General features: G+C 33.1%; 1 protein-coding gene across 1 annotated transcript; it reads right to left on the bottom strand.

Moving 5' to 3' along the window:
* Nucleotides 1–5,340: 5,340 nt before the first annotated feature.
* Nucleotides 5,341–10,219, bottom strand: LOC118052017 (benzaldehyde dehydrogenase, mitochondrial). The gene is made up of 11 exons (XM_035062827.2): nucleotides 9,973–10,219; nucleotides 8,995–9,129; nucleotides 8,715–8,857; nucleotides 8,470–8,623; nucleotides 8,155–8,384; nucleotides 7,673–7,762; nucleotides 6,935–7,108; nucleotides 6,714–6,851; nucleotides 6,149–6,286; nucleotides 5,985–6,046; nucleotides 5,341–5,855 (listed from the first exon to the last, which is right to left on the bottom strand). The coding sequence occupies exons 1-11, from the start codon at nucleotides 10,052–10,054 to the stop codon at nucleotides 5,582–5,584; spliced, it is 1,620 nt and encodes a 539-aa protein (XP_034918718.1). The 5' UTR covers nucleotides 10,055–10,219; the 3' UTR covers nucleotides 5,341–5,581.
* Between the last annotated feature and the right edge of the window lie 2,255 nt (nucleotides 10,220–12,474).

Below are 12,474 nucleotides of genomic sequence, written 5' to 3'. Positions count from 1 at the left end.
ATAAAGAAACAAATAACATTCATACCAATTCCAACAACATGACTCTCCAACCAGACTAGATACGATGAAAACAAGGACACAGACATGTTCTGAATCATGCAAGGATCAATAATATAGCATCCATTGATTAGTATTTAAAAGTGCATATTTATCAAAGTTTTATATCATCATTTTGCACTTGAAGTATCAATAACTCCTTAACTAAAGCATGTTTTATAATAACAAGTTTGATACTATAAGATACCTTAATTTATGGTAAATGCTCATCTTAAATGCAGGCCTATCACATAAATAAAAGGATTGATTGATGAGTTTAAGTATTGAAAGTGAAAGGACAAAGAGATGGCCAAACTTAGAAAAGAGATGCCGGTGCAGTCCAAACCGGAACATTGCTCGATAATTGGATCATATCTGGAGCTCTAGATCTCGGATTTAGGTCCATTTTATATGGATAGAAAGGTAAGACAAAGGCCTACAACTTTCATGGGAGCCCAAGATTTAAAAAGGCCGTTTTGAAGTCCAAACTGAAGGAACAACGAAGAAGTCCGAAGCTGTCCTGCAGCCCAGACACTATTTAGTGTTCAGCCCATATCTTGAGTTCTAGAAGTCCAAATGACCTCATCTTTTTTTTTGTTGGAAACCTGAGACAATTTCCTAGAACATTCCTGAGGATTCTGGGCAAATTATGATGTTAGCAATGACGTCTTGTTCAGACAAGAAGATAAGGATTGTCACCAAGTCAAGATATGGCCACCCACTCATCAATTAATTAATAAATCAATAGTTCCAAATTTTGGCCTATAAAAGAAGGCACTTACATTGTATTGAGGCATCTTGGTTTCCAGATCAAGATCATGCTCTTGCTTTCTCTCTTTGTATTGCTTATGTTTTGCTTTCATTAATATCAAGTTTATGCACTTCATTTCCTTTCCTTTACTTAGTTAACTTTTTTCTCATTTATGTTCTTATCTTGTTCATTTATGTTTCTTTCTTTCATTATGTTTAGCTAAGTTAATTATGTCAAGGTGAAAAGGGTACACTAATGGTGTAAGAATAAGTATAATATAAATTTAACATGGACCTTAACGTTGGATACTAACATGTTTTATATTTGTTATCTTGTTCACTTTTAATACTTCACTTGTTAAATGGTTAATCTAGATTTATGTTGTATAACACTTGGTACAACAAATACTTGGTACTTTCATAGCCCATACTATATGGTATAACCGACACCTGAGCTATGAAAGGAACTTAATTTGTTGTTAACATAAGTTATAATCATGAATGTCTGCCAACATTTACAAGTATTAGCTTTATTCGAATAAGATAACTAATGTAATCATGTTAACAATTTATAATCTGATTGGGACCTCCTTTATGTGTGGTTTCCAATTGAGTAATAAGAGTTTATACTATACTTGTTTGAAGTACCATTAGTGGATCCTCTAACATTGACATTTATTTTTATCGTTGTTTAATCCTTACATTAATCTTTCAACTCAAAGTTCTCATTAATTTCTTCTTTCTCTTCTTTATTGTTGTTGTTGTTGTTGTTGTTGTTGTTGTTGTTGTTGTTGTTCTTATTATTATTATTATTATTATTTGTTCATAAACTCAGTATATAGGCTGGAAACCTGTGACCCAATCTTTTAGATTATTCTCAGGTATAACAACGCCACGTACTGAGTATTATTATTATTATTACTATTACTAGTACTACTATTGTTATTATTATCGTTATTATTGTTATTGTTGCGTTGTTATTTATAATTTATACAATTAACCTCTCTGTGGTTCGACCCCGGTCTTGCCGGGTTATTTATTACTTCGACACTCCTGCACTTGGGAGAAGACATCAAGCTTTTGGTCGTGTCATCCATTCACTTTAATTATCAAATAATCATCATGATTTGGTCCAAATGGGTTTTAATTCTAAACTAAAATCCTATAATTTAAACCCATTAAAAACTTGTTATTGATGTCAACAAACCTTAAATTATTAACTAGTCAAATATCACAAAGTGTTTAGTGCAAATAAATGGACCAAAATTGGTCCAAATCAGAGAGCTAAGGTAATATTCTTTCTATGAACACGAATAATATTGCCTAGCAACTAAGAAAAATCAAACACATTGCTAAACCCTCGAAATGGACTTATATGCATTTAAACACACTATTTTCGGTTCATACGAACACTTTACTAATACCAAACGTAGTTGAATAAAAAAAACTAATAAAAAAACATCAAATCATCAAAATCATGCATTAAATTCCACCTTCATAATTGCAGCCCAAATGACAATCAATAACAACATCAAATTTCAATTCAAAATAAAATCTCAAAACAACTTGAAACCTAAATAAAGCTCGAGAACCAAGAAAATACACTAACAAACAAAAAAATCAAAATAAATGTATCACCAAAAACACCTATTGCCATATTCGATATAATACAAAAACCATTTTATTTCAGCAAAATAAACATCAAAACATTTCCTAAACATCTAGTAAATAGTAACAAACAACTTGGAAAATTAAATGAAGAAAAAAAAACATTTCATGCATGAATTAAAATACAAGATCAATACAATGTATCTCCAAAAAGAAGTTCAAAACACCATTGAAATATGCAATGAAGAGCTAGAGTTATGCCTCATGGACATCACCTGCTAGATTAGAAGAGTTTTAATGGTTGTTGTCCTTTCTTTCCTAAGCTTACTATTTTCTTTCAAAGTTGAGGAAATCTTTGTTATAGACTCTTAAACCTTTACACTTGGAATTAATTTATCCTATCTTCTTTCTTCTTTCTCCCTTTGTTTATGTTTCTCTGCCTTGATGTTTCAGGGGTATTTATAGGGTTTCAGGTTAAAATCCAATCAAATATTAATCCTCCTTCATCAAAGCGTGGCCATCAAAGCAAAATGGGAGAATTTTAGGTACGTTTTACAACTGTAAACTTTGTACCTATATTGGTTTTATAATGGTGGTTTAGCAACAACTTGGTTGAAGATTTTAGTTGTTTTTCCAAACTTGGAGATCAAGGAGCTTGTTTCTGGCATTTTGAGATTGAGAGAAAAGTGGTCAACTTTTGATAAGAACCCACTAAGAAGGCTTGAAGTATGAACACACACAAAATATTATTGGTTTTGTGAAATGGGTATCACAACAATTAATGACTAAGTTACTCACTTCCGAGACTTTGTCGGAGCAATTCCAACGTCGTCATCATTGAAGACCACTTGAAGTTGGTAGAAGGGGTGCACACCTTTCTTTTGGATCCAACCTTTCTTGATTTGAAGGCTTATAGCTTCACATTGCTTGAAGGTGCAAACTCAATCAACCTAAAATCTGTCAATGAAGTGAGGCTGGTCGAGTACAAGATGTTGTTGATATCATTAGAGAAAATGAGATGCAAATGTTTGATGAGAATATCTAATCTTTATGGTGGGGGTGTCTTTCAGTCGAATGGTGATAATTACATTCTCTGAGATGGTTGAAAATGCTACATTTATTTTTCTAAAGTTGCATACTTGATCAACCAAAACTACCAAAGAAAAAGATACATAGTGGTCGAACGATATGTCTCTAGATTAAACCTTAAAAATTAGAGTTTTTAATTTGGAATTTATGTAAATTGTAATTTAGTCCATTTTCTTCCAATTACTTTTAATTGCACTAATAATTGCCGCCTAAACTTTTAATTTCATGCAATTTCACCCCTATTAAACTCAATTATCATCCCCAAAGTTAATTGCCTATTTTATTTTAGTCATTGGTTTTGAAATAGTGCATTTTCACCCTCAATTGATCAACAAACTTCCAAAATCTTCAATTGACTCCTAATTTGATCAATTTCAACTCCTGTATTAACATGTTTTTTATTTTTATTTTGGTCCTTAGTTTTGGATTTCTTCAATCAAGTCCCTAATTGCTCATCAAACTTTAATATTTATGCAATTAAGCCCCTGATTTGGTGAAATTAACTTTTTAGAATTACAATTCAACCCTGAGACTTTAATTTCTTCCATTTAAGGCCTAAATTGACTTTAAAATTAATATTTCTTGCAATTAAGTTCTCAATAAAATTAATTAAGCCTTTCAAAATTCTTATTGAGCCCTTATCTATCCAAATTTCTATTTTTTTACCAAAAAAATAAAATTCACCAATGGGGCCCTTTATCAATCAGAATTGGGTTAACAATTTTATCTTATATATTTTGATCCTCAAACTTTTTCACTTGTTATTGTGGTCCTTCACCACCAACTTGGACAATATTCTAGGTTTTCTTCATGTATATCCTCTTGTATTTTGAATTTTATTTTTCTATTTTCTCTCTTTTTTTCTTGATTTTTTTTGTGGAATCAAAAGTGGGTAACAATAATATTTTAAGCTTTTTTCATGTAAATCCTCTTATATTCCTACTGAACCTGGCTGCTTCACGAAAGCTTCCAAATACTCTTATTTGGTTACTCCATCAATTGGATTTTCAAAACACATTTCTTAATGGTTTCCTTCATAAACATGTTTAAATGCAACAACTACAAAGATTTATTTATCCTGATTATCCGCAACATGTGTGTAAATTGAAAAAGGAGCCTTTATAGTCTTCGACAAGCCCCAAGGGGATGATTTTTAGATTTACAGATCAACTCCACCAACTTGGTTTTAAAGGCTATAAAGGCTGACACATCTCTTTATACTCTTTTCTAAGACACAATCCATATAATCATTTGTATGGATGATATAATTGTTGCTTGCTTGGACACCAAAGCCATTGATCAATTGCTCTACAAGTTGTCTATGATTTTTCCAGTGAAAGGCTTAAGATCTTTTTTTCTTGGTGTTGAAACTCTTCGTGATGGACATGATTTATTTCTCACTCAAAGAGAATATATTGCAGATTTGCTACGTAAGGCAGACCTTGACAAAGTGAAACCATGTCCAACATCTGTCATCTTTCTAAACTCGAAGGTTCTGATTTGAGTGACCCTCAATTCTATATAAGCACTATTGGAACTCCAAATTATCTTGGATTTACTCGTCTAGCTAGATTTCTCTTACATTTTTCATTGTGTAAGAAAGTTCTTGCATTAACCTAAGGATCCTTATTGTCAGACGGTGAAGAGAATACTCAGACATCTCAAGCAAACAATATCATTTGGTCTTTGGTTTACCAGACAAACTAATCAATCTCTCAACATTATGCTGAGGGTGATGGATGGTACGGTTGCACAATCGGGACTGGGGATGCCTAATGCATGAATTCGTGGTTGTTTTCTTTATGTGATTAGCTTCTGATGGAGGGGATTGATAGGTTTGCTTGGAGGTGATAGATATGTTCAAAGAAGCTGGCCAATCAAACGCAGCCAAGCAACTGTTGAATTCTGGCAATAATTAATCACCTTCTTGATGTCAATGGCACAAGTACAAGGATCTGTCTGCTGCGTTGTAGTTGAGCTTAAAGAGTGATTGAGAAACAAACAAGCTTGTCCTCTTGAGAAACTTAAACATTTTCCCATGATTCAAACAATCCTTGCATACTTTACTTATTTACTGATGGAAAGGAATGCCAGAAGCTTACAACCATGCTGGATTCTTCAATGGAGTAACAACAGCTTTCACTTGCAAGTAGTTATGGAGGCTGTAGATGCCCTTTTCCCTGCCTATTCCACTCATTTTATAGCCACCAAATGGAATTGCCGCATCAAAGACATCGAAGCAATTGATCCATACACTCCCCACCCTCAACGCTCGTGACAAGGTGTTGGCAGTGTCCACATTCTTGGTGAAAATTCCTGCTGCGAGGCCGTAACGGGTGGTGTTTGCCCTCTGTATTACTTCATCGATATTCCTGGTGCAGAAGCACAACTTGTTTTAGACATACAGTATAAAAGACCATAACTGAATTTAAATTCAACTCTGTTCCATCTAATTTGATAATTTTTAGATGAAGACAAGCTTGTTTAAGATTACAGCTCACTTGAACTTCAAGATGGATTGCACTGGGCCAAAGATCTCATCCTTTGCTATCAACATATCATCCTGTTCTAACAAGAAGTTAGTATTGCAATGCAAAGATTAAGATTCAATACTTTGACACACAGTAAAAGGGGAGAAATAATAACAGAGTTGTGTATCCATTACCTGTACATTTGAGAAAACAGTAGGCTGGATAAAGTAGCCCTTGGAGCCAAATCTTTGACCTCCACATTCAAGGGTAGCATTGCTTTCAACACCAGATTTTATGTACCTGAGGATCTTCTCAAACTGCTCGGAGTCGATCTGAAATTTCCACATGGTCCATAAACAACATTACTTGATGGCTCTCACCATTTTTCTCAAGGTCCATAAACAATTACCATTAATTCCCAAAGATGAACATCCCATAACAACTTCCATATAGTCATATGCCGGTTTGGATGTTTAACCATTGACCATTTTAGCTATAAGCTTCAGCTAGGTTTGCAGTTTCACTCACACACAGAAAAGAAGGATCATGCTCATAATCTTACTGAAATTCGTTGTTTTCTAACTTTGAGGTCTCATGTAACGACCAGTGCGGCCATGGACCCAATTGGTAATTAATCTGGGCCTTAAACCAAGCACTTGAGAAAAAATTTATGCCTATTTGAGGGATTTCTGGTGCCTATTCAGATTGCCAAGGCTCAATTGTTTCAATCATCAAATCTTACAGGAAGAGACAGGGTACCTGAGGGCCTTGCTCAACGCCCTTCTTGAAGGGATCACCAACGACACGTCTTAGAGCACGTGCCTTGGCTTTTTCTATGAACTCATCGTACACACGTTCATGTACATATGTACGAGAACCAGCACAGCAACATTGTCCCTGCAAACAGCAAGCATGCACAACTAATCAGTGGTTACACATCAAATTGAAACCAGCAATGTATGCACAGTTGTTGGACAAACCTGATTAAAGAACAAAGCAAAGTGTGCAAGCTCCACAGCCTTGTCAACATCAGCATCCTCACATACAATGAAAGGTGATTTCCCTCCCAGCTCTAATGTAACTGGTTTTAGGTTACTTTTCGCAGCAAGTTCAAGTATAATCTTACCAGTTTCAGTTGATCCAGTGAAAGCAATCTGCAAACAATATGGTGTATTAATCACTGCTCTTCCACAAACATACTACATGGCATACACAGTACAGGATTTTAGTTAATACAATTATAACAACCAAGTGTGTTGGAAATGCAATCTTTTACTACGATTACTACGATCAAGAAAAATATTGGCAATCCAAAAATGTTAGAAACGAGACCTCTTACTGTGACAAAGAAAAGAAATTAGTTGGATAGAAAATGGTATGGTGTTCCGAAGGTTCCATGATCCAGTCACGAGGTGCAACTAATCTATCAATGAAAGTGAGACTAGGAAATTAAAAACAGCCACGAGGAAGCTTATGGTTCCTATATAAAAAGTTCTTCTTGATGTTGCCATTGTATCAGTGTTACTCTGGAAGCTGTGGTTGAAAGTTGAAACAACAGGAAGCCGTACATTTTCAAGTAAAACCACAGGTGGAAACAAAATTTCAGACTCTCTGAGCCATGCTATACAGGAAGTCAAGGGATTATGTACCATAATGCCAAGCTCATATGCCATAGATTCTCTTGAAAGTTGGCAAGATACTGAGAGATAATAAAATACCTTGTCCACGTCCATGTGACAAGCAAGAGCTGCACCAGCGCTTGGACCATAGCCAGAAACTACATTCAGAACACCTGGAGGAAGACCAGCCTGCCATGAAGGATAAAAAATAGATTTCAAGAAAACCCCATGGTAAAAAATAAAAGAAACTTCACGTGTTTCATCTCTGCCGTATTAAGACCATTGTATACCACCAGGAAACAGTAAAAGAGCCGATCACGCTATTTAGTTGAAGGAAATTAACTGCACTGTTCTAGAGGTTTAATACACACGTAAGGGTTGCTGCATAATACAATCATTTCCATATTCACCAACCTTTTCAGATTTAAGTGGATACTTGAACGCATTTAAGTGGAGAATTTTTATGAACTTCATGTGATACCTGTAAAGGCATTGTTTGCATAGCTTTGCTGCTCGCATATATCATGATAATTCTATTTAAACCAGATATTTGTCATGTAAACATTTGTCATTAATCTTACCTCTTGGAAAAGCTTTGCTGCATAGAGAGCAGTCAATGGTGTTTGTTCTGCTGATTTTAGAACAATTGTATTACCACAAGCTAATGCAGGTCCAACTTTCCAAGCAAACATGATAAGAGGAAAGTTCCAAGGGATTATCTGTCCGGCGACACCAATGGGTTCATGCAATGTTTGAACATGGTGATTACCATCCGCTGGAACTGTTAGTCCATGGATTTTGTCTGCCCAGCCTGGATATTAAAGACGAAAAGAATCAGAAATCCATGTAGTCAACAACACAAGAAGTTGGCATTGCATGCTTTAATGAAATCTCACCAGCATAGTAACGAAATAAACGTGCAAAACTTGGCAACTCGGATTTAGCAGACTGTTCATAAGGCTTCCCACTATCCCATGACTCCAAAGTTGCAAGCTCCCCTCTATGTTTATCAACCAAATCAGCAAAACGCAACATTATCAGTGACCTTTCCTGCAAAAATTCCCACATGCAAGTCAACTGGTAACAAACAAGACATCATTGACATTATAATTCACCAGAGAGGCTAGGCAAGAATTCTTACATAAGCACTCATCTTCGGCCATGGTCCCTCATCAAATGCTTTACGAGCAGCAGCTACTGCACGGTTGACGTCTTCAGCATCACCTTCAGCCACATGAGCAATCACTTCTCCAGTACGAGGATCATGTGTTGGAAAGGTTTTGCCTTCAACCAATCGAAAACCCAAAATCAGCAAGAATGCTTAATTCAACGGATTGGAAACAGCTCTCCATTTCCAATTCAAGAAGTGCAAATGAAAACTGAACAAAAATAACACAGATGTTTTATCAACCAAGGACTACCAGATGCTGCATCGACGAATTGGCCATTGATTAAATGCTGAGTGTAGCTAACTTTAACAGGTGGAGTGATTGTTTCCTCAAGTGCTGCAGCATTGCTAAACCTGTAGACCCCCCTTCCTCTGCTAGGATTTTTTCCTGAGGATCATATCCCAGAAATGTAAATTAATCTTGACAACCTTAAATCCGAAAAACTAGAAATATATATATATATATATATATATATATATATATATATAACATGATTGGAACAAAAACAGGAAACTATCTTTGCATTCCCATGCGCAGAACATAAAAGAAAATGAAAATAGGGCCTTCTTTAAATATTAAAATTTCCATTCTCTTTATGACTCGTGTTCTGTTCAGCTGGAGAAGCTCTAAAGTGAATAGCAGCTCCTAGAATCCTCTCTGCGGCTGTTGCTATATCCATGTACCCAAAGTCAAAGGGAACCGCCATGGATAGAAGGCTCTGTTTGTAGATCATCATGTGGTCAAAGAGATCTAGTTAAGTTGTATTAAGTAAAAACAAAAATGGGGATTCTGTTTTTTTATTTTATTTTTTCTCAAGCACTGATTTGAGGTCCAAGTTGACATTACATAGACCTCAAACTCCATGTTCCTGTGTTAATTAGAAATTAATATTTGGCTCCTTTTGTGGAACACTATCTGCTGAACAGAGTTGCGGAATAAAATCTCCAAAACTTTTGTTCCATGCTGAATCTTCTTTAGACTCAAAAAGAAAGATGAAAACATGTTTGTAATTCAAATAACAGAACAAAGACTCTTAACTCAAAATTCCTTTTCCATTTCTTCTCCACCTTTACCTCTTGGCAACCAACCAAACGCAAGGGGTATATCTCCAAAATTAACTAAAAAATATATTAACAGCGTAAAGAAGCTGTAGCTGAAGGAATGAACATTAAAACTTCAATCATCTAAAAGGCAATAAAAAAGAACAGGATATAAATGAAATAACAGTACCTCGAGACAAAAGAAGAGGAGTAGAAGCAGAGGGAGCAGAGAGAGAACGAGAAAGCAACGAAGATATCCTGCGAGCTGCCATCACTACTTCCACTGTGAGGTCTCAGTACACTACTGCTAACTACTTATTTTCTTGCTTATCTAGATGAAACCATATGAAGAGAAGACGGGAGCTTTTTTTTATTATTATTAGATAAAGACACTACGTTTTTGTCTTCTTTGCTTGTCATTTTATACGATCTATCTGCAATCAACCTGTGACTCCCAATGCACTATCCATTTCTATTAGATTAAATCTTAGTTTGATGAAATGAAAAGTATTTAAATGTTATTAGCAAAAGAAGAAAGAAAACGTTAATTAGTTTTATATGTGATGAAGGGTGGTGAACATTTAAATTCACTATTTGCTATGATAGTGAAATGATGTAAATGACTTTCCTTAAAAATAAACTGTTTGTCTTTAATCTAATTATTTTTGTCCTTTTATACAGTATTTTAATCATAAAAAATTTGTTTGAAGGTATCTTTATTTATTTATTTATTATTTTGATACACAGTAAAATAATTAAAATACTGTAAAAAAAGGTAATATTTTTGTTTGAAGGTATTTTAAACCTTTTTTTAATATATAATTAAAGTAAAAAAAGCTAATGGCATGTAGCAGTCGTCGTGTACTTTAGGCAATGTGTATAGCGGCTTTTAATTAATAAAAATAATTTTTTTATTATTTTATTTTTCATCATCTTTCTTCTTCTTTTTTTTTTTTGTGGTGCATGTCAGCTTACAATGATTGATTTATTGCCAGTGATCCTTTTACCCCTTTTCATTTCTCTCTCCAACATCAGGAAATGCACTCTAGTTCTTATTGTTATTGGTGTTTCAGTTTCAATTTTTTTAGTTCTTATTGTTTATTTTTGTTCTTTTTTCTTTTGTTAAAGTTTTATTTGTGTTCAATTTAATCCTTCAATTCTAATTTTTATATATAATGTTTCTTTATTCGGTCCTTCTACTTTGATCTCTTTTTTTTTCTTTTCTTTTTTGTCAAAGTTTGCATGGCTTTTGATTTTATCATTTAAATCAAGTATATGATTTTTTTTCCAATAATAATAATTTCAATTTGATCTTTTTACTTTTGATTTTTTATTATTTTCCTTGATTTTTTGTCAAAAATTTTATGGTTTTCAATTTTATTTTTCAAATCAAGTTTATAGTTTTTGTTTTTCAATAATACTGATAATGATAATGGTAATGATACTAATAATAATACTAATAAAGTTTCTAATAGTATTAATAATATTAATTATGAAATTTTATTATAATAAATAACAATGCTAATGATAGTAATAAATAATATAAGTGGTGGTGGTAGTAATAATAGTAATAAATAGTTATAATATTAATTATAATAATAACAATGATAATGATAGTAACAATAATAATAGTAGTAATTATAATAATAATAGTGAGTTTATATTTATTTTATAAATATTTTTGTATTGTTTAATTTGATTAATTTAAAGTTATAGTTCTCTTTGTAGTTTTTATTGAGTGATTTGTAGTTCTCTTTTGAATATATATATATATATATATATATATATATATTATATATATATATATATATATAGTGTCCTTGTTTCTAATTTAGGGATTGATCAATTATGTAGATCTTCTTCAATTCTAGCTATGCTAAGTTCTTGAGAATTAATTAGGTCTGGGTCTTCAGGATTATTAGCACTAATTATTTATTCTTGAGGGTAGAGGGACCACTCCTGTGTGAACACCTATGCCTACCCTGGCTTTCGCGGCCCCACACCAAGATTATATTCTCAAGAATATATCCAGTTAACACAGGACCTTCTTTGTCTTGTCTTCTTAAACTACTTATAAGTCTTCTGTTATTGTTTCGAAGTAAATTATTGAAATATCTTAATCTATTTATATGGAATTCATATTCTTGTCTAGGTAATCCCCTGACATTAATAATTACTTCTTTACCACTTACTTCTCTTTGCCAATTATTATCATCTATTTCGAACTTTATTATTTCATTATAAATTTTGAAATTTTTATATTTTAGCATGCTTTTAGATGCTCTAGTACCATAAACAATGTTGGATCATATTAAAACATCATATCTTAAATCATAAAGCATATATTTTACTTATAAAATGAAAATACAAATACAAGAATCTAATATCTACGAAACATAAACATGAAAAATAAAATTACAATTTTGAAAATACATAAAAAAAAAAAAAAAAAACTTACAGAATCTTGCTAAATAATTATCTAATGATGAGAACATTGGACTACTAATTTTGTAAAACATGAAATATTTACTCATGCAAAGGTTTATATATATATATGATCTAAGAACTCACTATTTTTACCTTCTAAATGAGAAGAGAGGTATTATATAGAGGGTCTTGGTGGACTTCGGACTTCTAAGTATTTTTAGAATTCACATTATTTATAAGGTTTGAAGTTCAAAATGAGCTGAAA

Source organism: Populus alba, chromosome 15 (assembly GCF_005239225.2).
Source record: "Populus alba chromosome 15, ASM523922v2, whole genome shotgun sequence".
NCBI lineage: Eukaryota > Viridiplantae > Streptophyta > Magnoliopsida > Malpighiales > Salicaceae > Populus > Populus alba.
Note: the sequence above shows the minus strand (reverse complement) of the source record. Positions and strands in the feature narration are given on the sequence as shown.

Coding starts and splice junctions, on each gene's coding strand:
- LOC118052017 (XM_035062827.2), bottom strand. CDS start 10,054: ATGGCAGCTCGCAGGATATCTTCGTTGCTTTCTCGTTCTCTCTCTGCT. Junction 9,130..9,972: donor TCCTCTTCTTTTGTCTCGAG/GTACTGTTATTT, acceptor TATGATCCTCAG/GAAAAAATCCTAGCAGAGGA. Junction 8,624..8,714: donor GGCCGAAGATGAGTGCTTAT/GTAAGAATTCTT, acceptor GAATTTTTGCAG/GAAAGGTCACTGATAATGTT.